We start from the raw sequence: 22,759 nt of genomic DNA on the forward strand, positions 1-22,759 counted from the left end.
TTTTTTAATGCTCCGTAGTCCTAGTGCATGTGCTATGGCAAAGAAGTGCGGGGTGTCTGTTTGAAAGGCAGAGGATGAGGCGACAGAAGGGCACCATGAAGACACTCGTGGGAAGGGCTCCCCCCGCGCCCGAGCGCGGCGGGTGGCAGGGCGGAGGCAGCCCCGCCCGCCTCACGGGAGGCGCCGCTCCCCCACGGCGGAGGCGAGGCCCGGCGCGCCCTGTCGGGCGGAGGGGGGGGCTGCGGGAGCACCCCCGCGGCGGGCACCGCGCTGCCCGCTCCCGCCCCGCACCCTGACGCGCTCCTTCCGCCCTCGGCGCTGGCTCCTCCCTCCAGGGGGGGCCGCGGCCGGCGGAGGGACGGCAGCTCCTCTCCGAGGGAGCCTGTCGCCCTACGCCCGCCGGAGCGCCCCCCCTCAGGGGCAGGTGGCGCCTCCCGGGGGAGCCGTCCTCCCCCTCCTAGCGCTGGTGGCCCGGAAGGGAAGCCCTGCCCCTCCTCCTCAGCCAGCTCCCAGGTGGCAGCAGCCATCTCCGTACCTCCCTCTCCGCTGCCTCCCGCGGGTCCACTCTACCTGTAGCGCGCCCGCGGGGCGGGCAGAAGGCGAGCGCCCCCCCCCCCGCCCCCGCCCGGGGCACGGCCGCCGCTTCCTCCCGCGCCGCAGCCGTGCGGCTGCGGCCCTGACGTCGTTTCCTTCCAACATGGCGAGGGCAGGTTGTTGCTGCTGCTACCGCCGCTGCTGCCGCCGCCGCCGCTGCTGCCGCCGGTGCTAATGGAGGCGGGTGCGGGCCGAGGGCGGCTCGGGGACTGAGCGCGTCGCGGGCGCCGTCCGCGCACATACGCAGCGGGGGCGGGGGGGGAGGCGAAGGAAGGCGAAGGCTTCGTCCTCCCTCAGCCGCGGGGGTTGGCTCTCGCCGCCGCCCGGGCCCACCCCAGCCTCCCCTCGGGGGGAGCCTCCGAGCGGGCGTCGGGACGCCGCGGCCCTCCCTCTGAGGGAGCCCTTCCCCCGCGCCTGCCTCGGCCCGGCCCCGCGGCCTCGCCGCCTGCCCCGGCCCCTCACAGCCCTCCCCCGGCGGGAGCGGCCGGTGCGCGGCTCTCCCTTTCCCTTCCCCACCCCACCCCTCCTCCTCTCCCGGCTCGATCGCGCCCATGTATGAAGGGAAGAAGACGAAAAACATGTTCCTGACCCGGGCCCTGGAGAAGATCCTGGCCGACAAGGAGGTGAAGAAGGCGCATCACTCCCAGCTGCGCAAAGCCTGCGAGGTGGCCCTAGGTGAGGCGCGGCCCGGGGCGGCCGGCGGGGACAGCACCGGGGCGGGCAGGGCTCGGGGTGCGCTCTAGGGCCGCCTTGCCCCATTACCTGGTGCGCGTTTGTGTTGCGGGGGGGGAGGGGGGGGGGAGAAGAGGCGTTTTGGGGTCGCTCTGGGAAATAGAGGGGGCTGCCCGGAGGGGAAGGGCCGGCGGGAGGTGGGGCTGCGGGCTGAGCCGTGGCACAGGTTTTGGGATCGAGTGAAGGATCTGGTTAGCTGTGTGAGACTCGGGGTGGGGGCGCAGGGAGGCCGAGGTCTCGTCGTCGTCTTAGCGCGAAGCTTTCCCGGCTGCCTGCGTGCCGCCGGGCTGAGGGGAGAGCTTCGCCCCTTGCCGGAGCGGCCCCTCCGCGCACTGCCCCTGACCGACGGTGGCGGTGAGGGCGCTGCGGCGCCCGGCGGGCTCTCCTCCTCCTCCTCCTCCTCCCCGCTCGCAGGATGAATAGGCAGAGAGACGGAGGCCCCGAGCTGAGCTGAGCTGACCTGGAAGCAGACGGCCGGCGGGGAGGGAGCAGGTGACAGGCAGCGGGGAGGGAGGAGGGACGGGCGAGGGAGCGGAGGGGGGTGGCGGAAAGCGAAAGACAATGACACCAGGCCACGTCTGGAGCTGGCGGCCAGTCGGAGCCGGGACGTAGGCCTCCGGGGAGGAAGGATAGAGAGGGAGAGGATGGTCCAGGAGATGTGCGAGGGGGAGCCCTGTCGTTACTGGTGGAGAAACAGCTGATGAGCAAAGGAGCTTCCTTCGCGCGTGGCAGCGCTGGTGCGGCCACGGGAGGTGTGGGAATGTTTGTCTGCTCCGGGCTGAAGAGGGGTGTTGGGTTCGTAGTGCAGCTGTGTCAACACCACCTCGTCTGCAAGCGTGACACAAGTACCGGGGCTGAGTAGTACAAAGCATACGCACACGTTCAGTAACGGGCGGCAGGAAAGGAGAACTCGGGCTTTAAAATCCTGGCATGATGCATACAGGCAGGGTTTGAGCCCGTGTGGCAAACTATTTACATATTTACTGAAAGACTTCTGGAGAAAGGCCTGCTTTCTTTAAATGATATATAAATGGATTATGGCCTTCCCATCCTTGTGTAATTGTTTCTGGTTGTGGAGATAATGATCTTGATTTTGTACAGTAATAACGTCAGTTTAAATGGGTTTGAAGAGAAAATATTAAACTGAAATTTACTTGTTTTAAAAATGAGTATAAGTAATTTCAAGCCGTTCTTCTGTCATTCTATTAATTTGTCTTTTATAATATTTCCACTTTAAAAAAACCCCCACAAAACCAAGACAACAATCCTTCTCTTGTTTTCTTTGTCTTTGAAGGACCCTGACAAATGGAGAGGGAGTAGTTCAACTATATTTCTTAATAGTTCAAATAGATCAGAAAGAGTTTTTTCTTACATTTCTCACTTATCACTAGGATTATTAATAATAATCTTATGATTTAGGCAGATAGGAATAAACTGATAACCCTTTGGCCTTTCCGCTGACTTTAGTGTGTGTATTCAAATTAGAAATAAACCAGAAATGTTTTCTTATTAAATGGAATTTTTACCCAGCCTGCATGTCATCCATAGAATTAAGACGTTGGTATTAGTCCTGTCTTTATGCTGTACTTTACCTCAGTAGCTTGAACTGTCTTGGGTATCATCCAGATCCCTCCAAGTGTGTCTCCACTGTGTTACACAGGTTATAAAGCCAGCCCTCTAGACTGTACAATCTGCATCTTTTATCTTGTAAAGTGAATCGTCCAAGGAGACCCCCAAGCACACATCCCAATGATTTCTATCCTACAGCTTCATTGAAACCTTTTCTTGTGTATCTGATTGCATGATTGGGGCTTAAATAGGAAAACAATACGGTGTGTGGGTGTAAAAGCCAGTGAAGCAAGGGAAAAAGAAATACAAGATAAGTGTGTATTAGCTAATGTATATAGAAGGGCTTCAGGAACTTGAAAAATACCAAACGTGGTGTTAATTACCACAGAATCTTACTGAAATCCATTTTTTTAGGTTGTGGCACAACAAAATATAGTTGGTAATTGTAAGTCTGTTATGGTCCATTATCTGGTTTTGTGTGTGATAGACTCGTAATTTAAAAGTAGCAATATTTAACTCTTGAATAGAGTAGTGCTCATATCTAACTATAAAATGCTTGTCAGAGAAAAGTAAATAGCCTTATTTCACATGTGGGGCAACTGGGTGTTAAAGCTGAGCTGTGATTTTCATAGCAGAATTGGAAGTAGGATGCATGTATTATGCTCTCTCCATCTAGCATCTGTTGGAGAGTACTCTTCAACTGGATGTGGCTTTGCCACCTTAAGCGAGGAGCACAGACTTCTTATTCCTAAGAAATTGCTTTATTTTAGAGAGCAACAACATTAATGCTAAAACATTAGTAAAATAGTAATTTACAGTTGAGTTCAATTTGGAGTTAGCTCTGGCAAAGTCTAACTTAAGTTTTATTGGATTTTAAAAAGTGGCTGTTAAATAAAAGGTGGCTTTTAAAAATCGTAGCAGTAATTACACATCCTCAAATCAATATTTTTTTTCAGTCTGAATATTTAATTTATTAGTCTTCACTGAAATTATCTGATGTAGTACAAAACAACTAGTAGTTGTTACTAATCCAGACTTTTTTTTTGTTTTTTTTCAAACCCACTATTTACATGTTTATGTTGTTTGTATAAGATGAGCTGTTACTGACATATTTCAGAAACAAGCAAGCAATGACCAGAAGTATGATATTCCTGTACAACAGGCAAACAAATTAAAACTCTGATTTTTAGATTGAGGTTGACAATAACTATTTTAAGAATCTTTAAGACTATCCCTTTGTCATTTTAAATCCCTCTATGTTTTCTTACAAACCTGTACTGTTGCATTCCGTTAAGATTATACTTCATCTATTTGTGATGTGTGAATTCTGAGGGAGAAAACGCATGCAACATTCCTGGTATATGTTACTGTGGCAGTCTGACCTCTGAACAGGTGTTAAAATGAGGTCCTTCTCATACGACCATTTTTCTGGGCTATTAGAAGATAAGAAAGCAAAATACAACTTAAATATTGCAACTTGAATTATAGATGTTCTTTGTTTTTTTAACAGGAATGAAATTAAGCCTGATACTCAGATCTTAAATCTAAAGATTCACCAGGTTGTGTCTCGATTAATACCGAATAGTTGACTCCAAGTTTAATGTATTTTTTTCATGTAACATTGTCTTTTCTGAAAGACATTTTCTTTATGTAAAAAATGTAACATTTCTTTCTCTAGTCACCTAATGAAATACAGCTAATTTAGAACATCGTATTGTTGTACTTGCATAGCAGCTACTCTTAATCTGTGTAAGGAATGAGTTTATCTTTAAAATTGTCCACTTGCAGAGAGCATCAAGCTGACAAGCAGGATTAGATTTAAAGGTTCCCTTCCCAGTCAGTTCCCTGAACTGCTGTGTCTGTATTGGTTTTCAGCCATATTACAGTCTAGGAAACTTTACAGCAAACATACTGCATTATGCATAGTCCATCAAAGGTTTTGGGGAAAAAAAAAATCTTCAGCTGAATATAAAGTTTTTAATAGACTGAACAAAAACCGTTAGTGCTTTGTCAGAATCACAGGTGTGGATTTGGCTGCCTGGAAAAGTGGCTTATAGAAAGACTGAGCTGATCAAACCAGAATTCCCTGCTTTTGTAAAGACTGCTAGTTCAACTGCAAATCGTGAGTCTTCTGTGAAACTCCAAACCACAAATAATGTAAAATGATAAGGATATATACATAGTATGTACTTTAAAGAAGAGTGTGCATGTGCTGCTTGGAATTCTGGGAGTGCAGACTGAAGAGGGCTGAAACTTAGTTTTAAAAGGTTCTCCAGTGCTCCTGGGATTGTTTAGTCTGTCATGCAAAGATCCTGCTGGGTGATATAGGTCTCATGCAATGTGAAAATAACAGCTCTGTTCAGTTCATGCTGCCATTACGTGCACGTGTAGGATGATGAAGCAGCAGGATATAATTAAGCACAGAATCCTACGTTTTCTGAAAACAGGTAACGTTTGGAGCAGGACTCACCCCCAGAGGTGGGAAGATTCATCTATATCTTTACTTATGCAGATTTGTAAATGGTCTGGGAAGGTCTCACCTGCATAAATTTTTCTGCCTCTTTTTACCCTTTCTAGTTTAATTTTCTTGTGTCCGTTGCATGTATAGATAGTCATGTTCTGTTATCAGAATAATCAAGATTAATGGTCAATCCAGAAATGCATATACGTGTTGGAGACACTGGTTGCAATGAAAAAAAACCTTCCTAAAACTGTTTTAATGAACAGTTAAAAATGTGTTTTGAAGACTATTATCATGTTACTCCTCTGGAATTAATTTTACTGGAGAAATGTTGGATGAGCTAAATTTCTGTTTGTTTTTTAGATAATGCTGTTCTCTGTAGACTATCTTCCATCTTTCATCAAAATTACTTACCCTGTTTTAGAAGCCAAAGCCCAGAATTTTTGGAGTCTTTTCTGTGCTGAATACAAAGAGATCAGTATTGTACCATTGTCTGTTGTCTGCATGTGCTATAGGCATTTATTTTCACAGTATACAAGTCACCATTGTCCGTACAGAATTTATTTGCTGGTTGTAATTATTCTTCTGAAACACTTATTTTGAAGTAAGCAAGCAGGATAAATGGGGATTTTTTTACTAGGATAAACCAAGATATGTATTTAAGAAAGAAACCCAACATATACCTAAAATTTGCAGCTGCGCTTCCCTCCTCTTGCTTGCTTTGCTAAGCTTGGGTTTTAACTAGCAGGGTTTCAGTGTGATTTAAGATCTTGCCTACTTTTGCGAAGATTTAAAACTTGGCTTAGTAACAGTAAGGTTTGGTTGGCCCCATAAACTGCTTTCCAGGTTGCCTTCTGCATTTGAGTGTGAAGTGGCATTTGTGTTGAATTTATGGGGCTGATTTAAGAGAAGTTGTATATAATGGGAATTTTTATTGTTTTAAATGTAATCAGTTCTTGGCTGCATAGAATGGCAATGCTGACAAGCGTTAATCTCCCTTGAGAAAGGAGATGGTTGGGAGGGTGCACATGAAAACACTTTTGTAGAAAACAAGGTAGATTGCATTTGAGTTGGAAAAACCTAATAATGGAGAACGAGTATCAAATATTTACTTTTTGTCTTGGAAGGAAAAAAAAGGTATTTTTTTAGGTGGAACTTTGACTTTATCCTGAAATACATCCTCAGTTAAAGCCTTTGATGTTTTGAAAGTTTTAACATTGATTTCCAGTATCTTTTAAAATCTGATCTTGAAAGACTTCCAACACATCTTTGTGACACCAGTCAGTTTTTAAATACCTCTGTTATGCAGTGTATTTTAGAGCACTATTTAGAATGTTGAAGCTTAAAATGAAAAGTTGTTGCCTTATGACCAGTGTGCATCTGTTTTTTATAATGAGATATCTTTACTGTTTTGTGAGGTTTTGTTCTAGCTGATCTTCTGTACCCTTTTCTGGTATATTATTCCTGTAATTGTCATCTTTTCCTCTCTTCTCTTGGTTCTTGTCTCTAGTTAACCACTGTTTCATTTTTTCAGGATAATAACAGTGTATGTTCTTGTGCAATGTCTTCATATGCAATTGAAAAAAAATTAGCTTGGCCCTTGACGTTGGATGTACATTCCAGACCTTTTCTGGAGTACTTCAGAGAATTGGTATTGAGCTAGTATTTTGATAATATGTTGTTAAATATGCTAACTTGTTTAGTTGTCAGGGAGGATTGTCACATGGCTGTTTATAGAGAGAGAATCATTAGCCAGCGGTGTCTGAATCAGCCTCTCTTCCCTGTTCTTGGTGAAACTCCTGGCAGGAATCATGAACTCACAGAGAGTGAGATGAGGAAGCCTTGTCTTCTTTTGGGGCACCTACCTGTCGGTTTTGCGTTTTTCGTGGGTGTTGGTATTTTTATCAAGTTGCTGATTAATTAGTACTTTAAAGTAAACAAATGCTGCCAGGAGCCTGGAAAGCCACACCAGCAAGTTTGTATGTGACTTTCATTCAATTCTGCAATAGCCAGTGGTAGATCGGTGGTGACTCGAATAGGCAGGGGGAAGGGAGTTTTGTGTTTTCTGCATCAAGCCGGGAGAGCTTTCCTCCGTGATGTGTAAATTAGTGGTTTGCCAGGAGAAGGTATTTTTGTCTGGGAAGGACAGCTACTGTCAGTGGAGCATTAGAGGCTGAAGTGACTTGGGAAACACAACTCTGCAGATTTTGAAGGAGGGCAGTATCAAGGAAATGGACAAAATTGAGTAAGAAGCTTGATGATTTTAATCTGTTACAGGAGGCAGAACTCTCTGTGTCTGAAAGCCAAAGATATGTGATCTAGCAGTGCTAGTCAGATGGATACAGACCAAGAACTACTCTGTGCATAGCTGGCAGTTATTACCATGTGCTCTCCTTAAGTAAATAGTAGAAGAAACTATAGATTACTGTTAGGCAAACCAAACCTTTAAGAAAAAACACACAAATACAGAAAGTCTCCAAACAACCAGGGAAAAACATAAAATACTTCTGTGGGATTTTACAGAAATACTGTACAATGTACAAGGACAACTGAACAAATCATAGCTGGTGTACTTTGTTTCTATGAAAAATGCCTAGTGTCAGAAAAAAACCCAAACCCAAACAACTCTCTCCCCCCGCCTATATATTTTATAGATATCTTAATAGAATGCAGGGGAGTGTTTAATAGAAGTATCTGTTTTGAGGGATAAGATAGATGATACATGTTATATGATAATTCCCATTTTGAGTGTAAATGTAAAAGAACTGCTAAAAATAGGCCTGTCAAATCCCAAGAGTTTGAAGTACTTGGCAGAACTCCCTTATTGATTTCTAATCAATCTTAGGACACAGAGAAAATTCCAAAGGACTGGAAGACACTTGCAGCTGTGCCAGAGTTGTTACAAGGATGAATAGGATGACATAGGTAATTACTAGTATATTGGCCTAATGGTGATCCCAGGGAAGGTAGTGGAGTAGTTGAAACATGATGTGAGTGAGAACTAAGATGCCAGTCAGCAAGGATTTGAGAAATATTTTAAATTTTTTTCTTAAGGAGCAAGCCCTCTACCAGTTTGAAGTTTTTTGGGATAGATTATAAGGCATTTTAGTCTTTTGTAACTCCTGTGTTCTTTGATTCTTAATTTTACATGGTTAGAAGTAAAAACTGCCAAACTGATAGGAAAAGGCTTGATAAAATTTCATTTGAATTGATGAATATTGCAGATTTTGTTATTTTTTTTCCGTTTTTTCATGTTGCTTCTTTCCCCTCTGTCCATGGTCTTAGCTTTCAGGTATTCTTGGTGTGGGAAATTTTGCTTGAATTTCTTTGGGGGTTTTGAGGTTTGATTTTGTTTATTGTTTTTCTTTAATTTGAAGTTTTACGTTTTAGTTCTCAGTGTGGACCTATTAATAGATGATAAGGTTTTAGTTGGGAAGCAGGAGCTCTAAAGAACTTGAAGTCTTGAGGAATCTCAGCTCTTAGTATGATGCTGTAGTCAAGACCAACTTTGAAGTTTGTGTAGGGAATGTGGAGGTTATACTAACTCTGTACCTGGTACAACTTTTAGTGTTACCCCTGGTTTCAACAGTGCGTGGGTTTTATTGAGACATGCTTGAAGAGCCATATGAATGAGAGACTGAAAAAAACCAGAACAAGAATCAAGCTTAAGTCTTTTGCTTCTGTTTAGACACAGGTAGGAAAACAATGGGCTGGTTTTATTCTCTGATGTTGCAGATATTCATATCATTCATTCTTTTCCAAAAATGTGTTTTATTTCAAGGAAAAATTGTTTCAGAGATGTCTTACATCTGCCTCTGCTTTTCAGGAGTTTGTAAAAACCGGTCACGCTGGATGCTTCCTCTTAAACTGCAAAAAGGATAATTCCATTTTGGAAATTCCTTTCTCTTTAATAAAGTCACACTTGATTTTATGGGAATTGTAAGTGAAACTATGCTTGTACTTTTAAACTTTTCTACCAAGGAACTTGTGTACTTAGTTTGTTGTGGAAGTGCTGTTTGTGTGTGTGTGTGAAAAACCAAAAATGACAAGTAGAGCTTTCATTTTGAGAGGGAATTTCACTTTCTCCACCTTGGTCACCTGCCCACTAGTGTTTTTTTGTGTCTTCAGGAATAATAAATCATCAAAACTTCCCGAACTGAACATTGCTGCATTCTGATGGTGTTTATTCTCTGAAGGGTCCACTTGTAGCTCTTCTCTAAGCTGTGATCAATGTACTCAAGCTAGTGAAAGATCCCAAAGCAGTAATGTATTTGGTTGCAATGTTTGACTGGATTCCCAAAATATCTGTCTTCTCAGTTGTTTTAATCTTTGTTTTCCTCCTGTGTTTTTTTTTTTTGTTTTGAGCTTTAGCAAAGAACAATTTTTCAGTAGCACCACGAGTAGATGTTAAAATAAAAAGACAAACCCAAGCCTGAAAAACAGATTTGCACTTGACCAGAGTAGTGGACAGTAGCACCCTGTCTGCTTTGATAAACTCACATGGCTGCTTGTTTTACCAGCTCACATTCTGTTTTTTGCAGCCATGCTGTTCGTGTTCTGTTCTACTATTATTTAATTTTTCTGCTAAACAAGTTGCATTCTAATTGTATTATCTAAATAGCTGTTTTGTCATGCTTGGGTGGTTTTTCTTGTCTTTTATCCCAGTTTAGAATTGTATTTTACCAAAACCAAAAGAGTCTTTTATTAAGACATCTAGGAGCATGATGATTGCTGTGGGCTTTTTTTTAGTTTGTGATTTCAGTTCAGAATGTTTTACTTCTGTTCACACTCCACCCCACCCCCCATTGCTGGTACTCTGTCCTGTGTGCTAATGTGGTATGAGATGGTGTGGTTACTGATGTTACGCTATTTAATACTTGATTTTGTTCAGATGGATAATGCCTGCTGTCTGGTGCCGCTCTTTTTTTTTTTTTTTTTTTTTTTTTGTATTTCATATATTCTTGTGTCAGAAAAAAAATTTAAGATATTTTTAAGATGATTGAAAATATCCACCCTTGAGATAAATGGGTTTATTCAAGCCTCATTTCTGTTTGCTCTTAAACACAGAGGGAGATAGGGTTTAAAAAGATGATCCATTAATAATACAAATTCTGCACTCACTGTCTTTAGCATTTGCTATTCTAAAATTCCTAACAGTGTTATTCTTTTTAATTTAGAAATAAAAGTATAATTAGGTTTTTAAATATTTAATGTCAAGAGATTTTAGTCAATGCTGGATACAGGGATGTTTTACTGCTTTGCATTTTTTTCTTGATGTAGATGTGGGACTCTTGAGCATAAATTCATGTTGCAGTTAGTTGTCAGGAATGTTTGAATGACCATCGTGCTCCAACATTGCAATGCGCAGCTTTACAGCGTGAGAGAAACTGGGAAGAAGATACTTTTAGACTTTCAAATTGAGATAAAAATTTGAGGTTTACTAAAGATGTTAAATCACATTTTATACTACAGGCTCAGCTGTCCAGTTGAATAGTGAGAGGTATACTTAAAAAGTTTCAAATCTGTATATTAAATACAAGTAGTGTGGCACTGGTTGATTTGATAGCTTCACATTATGTTTTAATTTTAAAACTGTGCTACAAATTAACACAGATATGCTTGCACGAAACAGTGTACTTTTAGTGCAGGTAATAAGGTAATAACGCCCTTTCAAATGAAGATGTTTTCTGAAAATGTGTGCTTCTGTTGTGTGTAAAACTAACCGACCTGTGTATGCCTGGCAAGCAACCTTTCAGGCAGGTTATAACTATGTGTAAAGGTCTGGGTGGTGCTGTTCCATAGACTGAGTGCAGCAGCTGGCATAAAATCACAGTTTCTGCAACTCAGGAAAGCAGGAAAATGCAGAGTCTTAACTCTGTGCGCTTCATTTGGCTAATGGTCTGTGACGTCTGCAAGAATGCTACTGGATCTTGTGTAGTGTATGGGGAAGTGGATAGGAATAAATTAACCTCTGTTTTCATTATCCTGAAATGGAAACAGAGCTTTGTAACTGCTGTAAGTAAAATTGCTAGAATAGGACAGCTGTATTTGCCTGGAAGTTTGAACGCTGGATAAAGACTGCGTAAGTGCCTGAGAAGTATGATAAAATTTTCTTCACCTGCAGTGAAATGAGACAGTTAGGTGTTTTCCACTTGTGGTTTAAGACATGACACTTTATTTTGTGTGATTATGAGTGCATAATTATGCATATAAATAGATCTCAAGTGCTTAGAAATTTTGTTGTAAAGAGAAATAGTTTTCTTCTTTAACATGGTGTCTAACACTGGGGAAAATAGACTTGATGGTTAGTGATGTTTGGAGGAGCTTTAGTTTTGTGGCTTAGATGCTGAAAAGAGGAGAAGAGGAGCTAAGTTTGATCTACATCCCTGTATCCTACCTTGTAAAGCTCAAAAGGAAATTCTGTCTTCAAATTATTAACACTGGCTTTTACATTAAAAGAAAAGCAGCACTTGGACCATTCTTTCCCTGATTGCCTCCTTTTCACGTGAAAGCAGAAGCTACTGTCTCTCTGCTTGTTTACTCTCCAGGCCTTTCATTGATGAACCTGAGGCAGGTGGCATGTCACCAAAACATTTCTTACCTCTACCCTTTGGGTGATTGCTTCCTTTATGCTTCTGTGTAGGAGTTCACTTTAATAACATCACTCACCACTCCTTCCAAACCAAAAATCCCCCTTTCCCCCCTCTCAAAGCTGCTCTTGGACACTGGACTGGAGGGAAGGAAGGGTTTTAAATTTCTTTTTTAAAGAACAATGAAGTGTAATTTTGAGGACTTTTTAGAACAAAGTTAGAGATTCTTTTACGATTTATTGTCAATATATATAAAACTTAAAGGATATGTGTAACTTTAGAAGTTTATTTTTGTATACAGCTGGTACCTGTGGCAGTACATACACTAATGATTCGTAACTTTAATTTATGTAAAAGGTTTCTGCCTCCACAGAGGTAGAAATGGCCAAAATAGTTTTGTATACCCATGACTTAATAAAAAGCCTTGAATAGCAGAGATTAGATATAATCTAATAGATGCCTTATGAGTACTAGCTGGTGCTGGAAGATGTTTGCATTTGATCACAAATAGATTGTCTAGAAATAGCCAGAATTATGCGCTAGCTTCTGAAATACGAAGAAATTTCCATTATTTTGATAACAACAAATAGTTAAGAAGACCAGGTATCCTTTTATAACACAGAAGGTGGTTTTGGAAGTTCTTTGACTGGCTGTTGTAGTTAATAACAGCATTTATTTAACCACATGTCCTAAAATGCTCTTAGAACAAGTAGGAGAGGCACAATCTCAGTGCAGTAGGAAGTGTAAGTAATTACTATTAAATAAAAGTTGCATATGTTGCATGAAAAACATTTGTGTAGTCAGTGCAAGTACACTTTTTCCTAATAGCTTATTATGAACTGTTGATCCAGTAAATACTGAACAGAATACCTTGTCTTGTTATCAGCTTTGGTAAGCAGTAGTAAAAGAAGCACTTCCTTGTAATGCAGTTGTGCAATGTGGGTCTCCGGAGTTAACAGTATTGCATAGTGGGGACCTTTTTAAGTAGTCTTCCACTTGCCTTCTGATCAGCATCTTAGAAAAGAAAGAGTTGTCATATGAGTAGTTGTCTTAAGCGATCTGAACTTTAAAAAAAATTGTTTTAATGTAAATAAAAGATAGGAGATGGAAAGTAAAGGTTTCATTGTATTAATACTCTAATGCATATGTGCTGAAGGTGGCCACACTGAAGCTTTCAGAATACTGCCACACTCCTATCTTACTTCTTGTGTTCATTTAAACATCTTAGATTTAGCTGCTTCCTCTATCAGAGTCTAATGAAGAAATCAGGACTTTAATAACAGTGTGAGCACTTTGAAAGCTTCCTTTGAAGGATCTCACGTCAGGACTTATCATTTAAAGTTTGAGCTTTCTATTACAAATACAAATTTTGGGTTGAGAGAAAATTACAAAGTTAATATGGTTGTAACCTTTTTGAGGGGCTACTGCAGACGTAAAAATAAACTTAAGTCCATACTTTTTGGTTATCCAATATTTTTTTTGCCCCTGTCAAATGTAGCTTGATGAATTTTATAGACAGTCATTAAATTGTAATTTCCTGACTATCATTTTCTATCTGGAAAAGATTATGATTTTCTTACGATTCAGAGCTACGGCAAGAGGGAAGTGGCATAATGCTTTTTTAATTAGAGGGTTACCAGTAGTATAATTCATGTATAGACTTACATGTCTATACATGTCTTACATGTCTATACATGGGTCAAGGCAATCCCAAGCACGAATACAGGCTGGGCAATGACTGCACTGAGAGCAGCCCTGTGGAGAAAGACTTGGGGATATCAGTGGATGGAAAACTGAATATGAGCCAACAATGTCCACTTGCAGCCCAGAAAGCCAACTGTATCCTGGGCTGCATACAGAGAAGCATGACCAGCAGGTCGAGGGAGGTGATTCTTCCCCTCTGCTCTCATGAGACCCCACCTGGAGTGTTGTGTCCAGCTCTGGGGCCCCCAACATAAGAAGAACATAGACTGGCTCGAGCGGGTCCAGAGGATGCCACGAAGATAGTAGGGGGCTGGAGCAACTTCCCTATGAGGACAGGCTGAGAAAGTTGGGGTTGTTCAGCCTAGAGAAGGGAAGGCTCTGGGGAGACCTTATAGTGGCCTTCCAGTACTTAAAGGGGCCCACAGGAAAGATGGGGAGGGACTCTTTAACAGGGAGTGTAGGGATAGTATGAGGGGTAATGGTTTTAAACTGGAAGAGGGTAGATTTAGACTGGATATAAGGAAAAAATTCTTTACTGTGAGGACGTTGAGACACTGGAACAGGTTGCCCAGAGCAGCTGTGGATGCCCCTCCCTGGAAGTGTTCAAGGCTTGGTTGGATGGGGCTTTGAGCAACCTGGTATAGTGAAAGTGAAAGCCCATGTCAGGGGGTTTGGAACTAGGTCATCTCTAAGGTTGTTTCCAGCCCAAACCATTCTATGATTCTAGGTGACCTTTAAAGTTATAATGCTTGAAATGGGTAAAATTCTTGTGGTGTCATGTGTTCTGTTCCTTGTTTTCATCCCTACTTGCAGATTGCTTTTGAAGGTACTGTAGTGAGCAGGCTACTTAATGGGAATATGCTTTTTTTTTTTGGTCTATTTCTCAAGCAATGATGAATTTACAAGAATCTTGTATTTAAGTCTGAAATTAAAGCTCAGTAATTTCCAACTTCTAAATTACCTTTTAAACTACCCATTTCCAAAAGGACAAAAAAATAATTGCAGTCAGATATCTACAGCAAGGATGGAGGTTAAAAATAAAATGTAGCTTTTCTCATATTGCAGAGAGATCTTTTGATTTGATTCCTCACACTGTGCAAGAGCTTATTGTCCACAGTTGTATCTAGACTTTGACAATTCACAGTATTGATTGCTTGACAGAAAGGTATATCAAACCTTCTCGTAGACATTGAAAATTTTATAGCAAATGATTGCCCTTGTTGTCACGTTTATCATCAAAAAGCATGAAGATACCCTTTTTGCAGGATGTGGGAAGGTTTACTACATTTATAGTTCAATCAGTTTTAACTCTGAATTTTTTTTACAAAGAAGATTATAGCAGTCAAAATAAACACCTGCTTTGAAAGAAATATGCTCACATGCCTGGCTTAGAATAATCATCATTATATGCCAGGATTTATTTTATTCCATGAGTCTCTTTCATATGTATATTGCACTTATATAATGTATTGTATTCTTGTGTTCATGAAGGGGACAGCAGAGGTGTGATTGCTTTAATTACCTTGAGTAAACTGTGAAACTTAAGTGACTTCAGTGTATGTAATACTAGTTTGTAGTAGCTGGTTATACTTTAAAAAATACAGAATAGGGATGGATGCATAATCATTGCTATACATGTGTGCTTACTCCTGGAAAAAAAACTTTTAAGAAAAAGCAAAAAAGTTTGAAGGATTGTGTTACACGACAAAGTATTACTGAAGAGGTGGGCTGTGTTAGAAGTGGAAATATAGCTTTTGTTCACACTGCCAGATGATCCAGAAACATGATGGTCTTGTTCTGCAGCAGCAGCCTGTCCTTGCCAGAATAAATACAAAGCATTAGTAAAACATTTATTTTGGTCTTTAGTTGTCACCAATGAAGCAAATTAACAGGTAGAACATAGTAGAAAATAACAGAGAAATCTTAAGAAATAGTTTAATCAATAGGTAACTATGTCAGAAACAAACATATGCTTGCTTATGTATGAATGACGGATGCCTTTAAAAATAATCAGCTAAAATATCTCAACAGGCCAGGGATGAGGAGGGCTAATCTGTGGAAAAGTCTTAATTCCATGGCATTAATCACATAGGGTATGTATGTCTAATTTGCTGTACTTTACAGAAATCTTAGGTAAAAATCAACTGCGTTGACAGGTAACATTCAATTAAGACATATTGAGCAGCTCTTGAGGCCTTATTGAGCACTACCCAGGAACTGGTTTAAGGTGTAGCAACTGAAGAGTTGCTCTGTAGTAGTGAACGTTCTCATCGTTACATGCTCAGACATGTGCTTAAATTCAGCTTCATAGTGAGTCGTTTTCATGACTACTAAAAAGCATGTATATTTTTATTTCGGAAAGACCAATACAGGGTTGAGAATGCTTTGAAGTAGCAAAATGCTTAGAGCTAAAGTGGTGATTCTTTGTCATGTGTTTTATAACAGCAGAAGTGTATACCAGCTGTTGATAAAAGCCTATGAAAAGCCTGTGATAAAGTCAGTATGAACAAATAGCAATAAAGAAAACACACCTATATCTGTATGGCTTGTAAGTGATAATGGTATCACAGAAGCATTTGGGGAATGCAGAGATATTGAAGGAGACCAAAATATATTATTTGCTTTATTGTTGTATATGGAAGCTCAGGAAATTTCCTATAGTGGAATTACAAGGAATGAGACAGAAAAAAATTCCCAGTTTGAAGTTTAAACTGGAGTTCCTATTAACTCGTTAGGATTAGGAGTTTTTAAAGGCTCCCTAATCTGAAATTGCTGAATTGTTTAATCAGTAATATTAAAATTTCACTGATTACTACCAAAGGAATGGGAGGTACTAAATGTGAGTAGTGTTGGTCTTTTTTTTTTTTTTTTCTTTAAAATAAAATGCCAAGGATATAAGGGCTGGAGAAATCTTGAGAAGTTCAGCCTGACAAATCTGACCTGTAGCAAAGAATAAAGCTGGTAGAGAGCAGAATGGATGTGTGTGCTGTGGTGGGGAAGAATCTTCACACTTTGCAGAGGGGAAGTTTACCATCACAAATCTGTAAGACACAGTTGATGAGTGTGTAGATAAGCATTAGATAATCCAATTTTACACTAAACTTCAACCAGGTTGCTTGCCCAAGGTTCCTGAAGGTACTGAGCTGTCAACATGTTCTGCTTTCCCAACTGGGACTTAATTCAGTTCTGTAAAGGTTCACAGTATATTTGGGGTGAATGGTGAGGTGACAAATGTTCACGAAAGAAACTATTTAAAAGAGTGAAAACAACCTGTTAAAGCTGGAAATTGTGCTATACTGAACAACTTGATAAAATGGTAGCAGTTGAGTGTTGATAAATGCAAACTAATCCATTTAAGCAGAAGAGGAGGAGAAAACCAGTCTAAATTGTGCATACCAAACATGTGCTCTAAATAAGATTTTTATCGGGGGGGGGGGGGGGGAGCAGAGGAAAATTTGAGTTACTGTGAATGATTGTATCAAAATATTGATTCTTTTGTCAAAAAGACGAATATGAAAACAATAGAGGGGAAAAAAAATGAAGGCAATACCGCACTTTATAAAAGATACTGTGTATTCCATGTGTAGTTCTGCTCACTGGTGCCTCCCAGAGAGACAATGGATTTAGAAATGATGCATTGGAAGTCAACAATGATAACTGAAAGTATGTATTGTCTTCCAGAAGAGATCAAGCAGACTATGCCTCTTGCTCCCTGGAGGGGAAAAAATGAGGAAGATGGATGTAAAGGAAGTTTGTAGGATTGTAAGTGGCATGGACATGGAGAATAATTGATTGTAATTTCTGATAGTGTGGATCTGGAGATCCTGTGAAGAACTCAGCTTATTTAAAGTAAAGCAAAAAAGTGTTCTTACCTGCAGCTTGTAATTACATTGACCCCAAAGTTTAAATGGTTGAAAAACTGATTAAATGAAAATTCCACAAGTGTCAAACCTGCAGGAGCAGCCTTTGTTCAGGAAGAATATAAGTCCCAGATGGCTAGATACTGGTAGGAGGGGACTATTACAGCATTCTTGCTCTGCTTTTTTAATCTGAATTTACTTCAGCATATGCTGTTGACTACTCATGGAAGCAAAATACAGGATAGATGTCAAGGGTTTTCTTGTATCTTTTTGTCCAATACAGTCTGGTGATTTTAGGTTTGTTTTCTGGGTTTGTTCCTCAGTTCTCAAAGTTTACAAGAACTGTATCTTAAAAATCTGGGATAGGGATGCACCTTTTTTGTTGGCATCTTTAGATATTGATCTGTTTATGTATTTCATCATATGTCAAACTTGATTAGTCTCCTTCCTCTTGTTTGAAATTTATTTTCATTTAGTTCCATTATGTCTGCATTCTGTGGTGAAATAGCTTTTGAACTAGGTGGTGCTAAAGTTCAAAAATGTTTATGCTAAATCATCTTTATTTGTTATTTTATGTATTAAAAAGCATGTTTAACTGGAAAGGAAAAAGAAACTTGTTCTCTTAACAAAATGGACTAGAACTACTGCACGCAAATCCCAGTCTTACGACATGAAATGATGATGAAAATACTAGTGTTCTGGGAATGGCATCATGAACTGAAGATACACTAATTCTGGGATTAAACTTTGCATGTAGGTGTAAAAAGCTGTGTTGCATCTGAAGTAGGAAAACCAGAATGCTTGTATAAGACAACGAGAGCTCAACTGCTGCAAAACGTGCTGCAGATTGTTTTTCCAGTTTGTATTTGGTTAGGCCTTTAAAAATTTGATTCATAAATTACCCAAGTACATAAATGAAAATATAGTCTTTTTTTCTTTCTTTGAGTTTCTGTCATAAATTAAGTAAATACGGTGCTTTATGTTTGCAACTGTAGTACTGTTGGTTTGAGAATATGGGTGCTGAGGAAAAATTGAGACTGGCTTTGTGACTTAAATTCATGTTATCTGTCACTACTTTTGTTACTAGATTGTTGATTCTGTCATGGGAGCATAAACTCTTGAAACAGGACTCAGTTAAAGGGTAAGATGTCTAAAGTTAGAGGCCTTCATATGTATCAAAACTCTTTATTCCATTGATTATATTGATCAGCTCTCTGCTGCCTTTGGAGAATGCTTAGGCAAGTCCTGAAGCACACATCTGGCTGGTTTGCTGCACAGCTTCCTCAGCTGTTGATTGCATTGACAACTTTGCACTTACAAGAGGTCAGGCAAATCATGCATGAAAACACACAGGTAGGAACACCATATATATCAAACCAAATCCTAACCTTAAATGCAACATTTTGTGCTTCTAGATGTAGGTTCTATTGAATGTTTAGAATTTGTTTTCAGTTGTCAATGCAAACAATTAGAAATGTTAATTGAATTTTAAGAGTTACTCTGTTACTTAACAGACTTGTTTCTGTTAAGCCTTTTATTTATCACACTGGCTGCAAGTGAATGCTGAAGATAGATTCTTGTGTAACAGAGGTCTTTTGGAAATGTATGGAGTCAAGTCAGAGAGAAATCCAGATTGAATGGGACCTATGGAGATGATCTGTTGAAAGCAGGGCTTTATGTTAGATTGAGAGCCTTGTCACGCAGTAGTCTGAGTAATTCCAACGGAACAGACTACCACTTCTCTGGGTGGCATTTTTACTGGTTAGATATTACCAAAGATAATAAATAGGCAGCAGCATATCAGACTGTGCAGAAACTTCTCTCTCACAGGGATGGATATGGTGGAAGAATCCAGCAATCATATTGCAGAGGGGTGAGATTTTTTTTTTGAGTTGGACTGCTCATGTTTGCCTGCTTTGAACTTAAAGGTCAGACTTAAAGATGATCTTCAGAGAGAAGCTCATTGTGTCCTTTCAGATAAGTTACAAGTCACAGGATTTTGTTCTGCATATATTTCATTTCAGATATGCTTTTTCAGACAGATGAAAATTATTTGATTGAAAATGCTTTCCCTATTTCAAATGTAATTTTGTGTCTGCAGAATTTGTTTCTGCATCTGTCATCTCTGTTTTGGTAGAAGCTCACACTTTTCCAGCAGAGTATGAGGGATGTGCTTGAGTTTCTGGTGTTTAAAAAGAGGGAAACTAAGCTACTCTTTCAAGGGGGATTGGCAAAGCCCAGCTTGACATGAAAAGGCACAATACGCATTACCGCAAGCTTGCCTTCTGTGTAAGAAATGATGCTTCTTTCATATCTGGTAGTTTTAACTAGAAATATAATACATAATTACATAATTAATTCTTTTATTCACCTGTATTAATGAGTTTCAATTTTAACTTTTCAAAATAAAACAGAAGACTCAGTATTGTGTTAGAGTAGGTAGGAGTACTTTTCATTAAAAGTTTTACCAGGCTGTCTCAAACAGTGGTAGAGGCTGGAAATGTATTAGTATTTTGAGTGCAGTTTCAGTCATGACCTATCTTCCAATTCAAACTTATTAGTTAAATGCTTGTGGTGTTTCCTATGTTCTGCTGAGTTAAAACTTCCTCTTCAAGTTATAGATTAGATTGAGAGAGTAAAAATCACATTATATGTGGAGATATTTTGTGTGTGTCCGTGCACATATATATAAAAATAAATTTTGAGGTATATATAGTCTTAAATAGTCTTAAATTTCTACTTTCTACTGTGAAATAGCTATATTATATTCAGTGCTCAAAGGGAAAAATGTAAAGACCTAGGTTCAAGTTAATTTCTTAAAGGTTGAAGCAGAGGAACTGAGACTGCATTTCAGAGATCAACATATCAAACTCTGTGACATATTAAGGGTTACTGATGATTCATCATCGCTAGAACTAGGCAAACAAGTTTCACAATCTTACACAACAGAGTTACTGGTTTCCTCGTGGCTTTGAGGAAGCATAAACCCACGATGTTCAGAGCGTGTTTGCAGTCTGCTCTTACATGCAGTACAAGCTACTGTTCTGCTGACTGAAGCAAATACTCAATTGGAATAGTGAATATTTGAGAAAATTGATAGAGAGGATATACAATACATCAATACATCCTATTGATAATTTATTTCTGTCCTGATTTTTCAGTCTATTTTCTCAGATGAATATGCTGAGAAACTGAAGCATCACATCAGTTGAATCAGGTAAACAGTAGTGGGGAAAGTCCAGTTATATTGCATGAACTATTCTAGAGAAACTGTAGGAATTACATATTAATTTCAAACCATTAAATTCTATCATCCTTCAAACCTCTCTCTCTTAAATTTGAAACTTAAATTGGTAGATTCCTAACTCTTTATGTGGAGTTACAGGTACTTTCAGGAACTTCGTGCACATAAAGGTGCATTGTAATGTTGGGTTGCAGTGATGGAGGGATGTGAATATAAAGTCTCACTTCTGTAGACAATTATGATGATTACCAATTATAAATTCCATAAAATAGGTATTATAATTACTTTCTTTACCTTGTTATGAGTTACTTAGATGGCAGTTATGATTCTTGGCAAGACTTCGAAAAATCAATTACTGCGGCAGAGAAGCTGCTGCTTTTTTTCTGTCCACAAAGACTTGCAATGCTTTTCTTATTCCAGCATGTTGGTATTTTCATGAGAGACAGTTGGTAAGAACCTTTTTGTATATTGATCTGTATACTGTATACCATTGCGCTCAGTTGGTGAAATTGCTTTTTCTGTAAATTACAGTTATTGTGACCTGTATAATTGTAGTATATCCTTTGATCAGACTCTTCTAGGCGGTCTGTCTTAATTTAGTTGTTTCTCTGCAGTGTTTTGTCCTCTCATATTCTTTAGTAAAGAAATAAATTACCTCTCTCAACACACATTTTCATGTTCCATGTTGAATTGAATTTTCTGTTCTTTCCATGATTCTAGTCTGTTATAATTAACACCCCATCTTTTGCCAACAGCAGCAGCAATGCTGGCTAAAGCATTTGTTTTCTTCCCATCCTACCCTTAGCTACATGGTAAAACCAGATGAAGGAACTAATCCATATTTTTTAAAAACATCTTTTAAAATTTAAGTTAAAAACGTCAACATTTTCTCTCTTAATCCAGTGCTACTTTGTTACTTTTCAACTAGTAAGGTCCCTCTGCAATTTTATAGATGATGTGCACAAGACAGTTGTACTGGTATACTAGAGATAGATGATGCAGTCAGGAGGAAAGGGATGTTAAATAGCAAAAAATTTATGCGGGTTAACACATTGAACAATGCTCGAAGTTTTTCTTAGTGAGTAGTCTTTCTTTGTTTTGAGTAGTAGTTGACTCATCTGTTTGCATAGAATATATACTCTGCTTACTTTCTTTAAGCAGCAAAAAGTACAAACCTGGTTTGAGTGAGTGGCAGGGGTTTTTTGGTAGCAGGGGAGGGGCCTCACATGGTGGCCCCCTGTGAGAAGCTTCCCCAGCTCCAACTTGGACCCGTCTCTGGCCAAGGACAGGCCATTTAGCTGTGCCTCTGCAATAACATATTTAAGAAGCGGAACCTGGGAGGAGTTGTGAGAGTTGTGAGGAGAAGGTGCAAGAACATCTGTGCAAACACCAAGGTCAGTGTGTGAGAAGGGGGGGGATGCACAGGAGCAGAGACTCCCTGTATCCCATGGTGAGGAGGCAGGGCCGCCCCCCTCAGGCACCCATGGAGGTCACCTGTGGAGCAGATACCGATTTGTAGCACGTGGGGGCCCCATGCCAACCCAGGTGACTGTGCCCGAAGGAGGCTGGGACCCCATGGCAAGAAGGCCCCACTGTTATAGTTCAGCGCTGGGAGGACTGCAGCACCCATGGGAGCGACTCATGTTGGAGCTGGTTTGTGGAGGACTGTCTCCTGTGAGAGGGGGACCGTGCTGGAACAGGGGAGGAATGCCAGAAGTCCCCCCTCACCCTGAGGTGGAAGAAGTGTCAGGACTCACTGCATCCCCTGTTCCCTGCTTCCTGCACCACTGATGGGAGGAGGTAGAGATACTGGGAGCAAAGCTGAGCCTGGGAAGAAGGGAGGGATGGAGGAAAGTGTTTTCAGGATGTGGTAATGCGTCTTGCAGTCATATTTTGTCTCTTAAGTGTGGTTGTTGTTAGTCTGTATCAAATTTTACAGTCTTTTTTTCTTCCCCTAACAAGTTGGTCTTTTGCCTGTGCCATAATGGATGGGATCATCCCTCCC

The 22,759-nt window shown here is 40.4% G+C and overlaps 1 protein-coding gene across 6 annotated transcripts in view; it reads left to right on the top strand.

Annotated features, from left to right (window-relative positions):
* Positions 1 to 22,759, top strand: part of ARFGEF1 (ARF guanine nucleotide exchange factor 1) — a 100,754-nt gene continuing 77,995 nt past the window's right edge. For 3 of the 6 annotated variants that reach the window (XM_074898859.1, XM_074898861.1, XM_074898860.1), the window contains exon 1: positions 2 to 1,269. In XM_074898859.1, coding sequence (XP_074754960.1) covers positions 1,146 to 1,269 — 124 coding nt within the window. In that variant the 5' untranslated portion in view covers positions 2 to 1,145. Of the gene's footprint in view, positions 1,270 to 22,759 lie in introns of all 6 variants that reach the window. The other 3 variants (XM_074898858.1, XM_074898857.1, XM_074898862.1) reach the window with 2 other exon arrangements.

This window comes from Athene noctua, chromosome 2, assembly GCF_965140245.1.
Source record: "Athene noctua chromosome 2, bAthNoc1.hap1.1, whole genome shotgun sequence".
Taxonomy (NCBI): domain Eukaryota; kingdom Metazoa; phylum Chordata; class Aves; order Strigiformes; family Strigidae; genus Athene; species Athene noctua.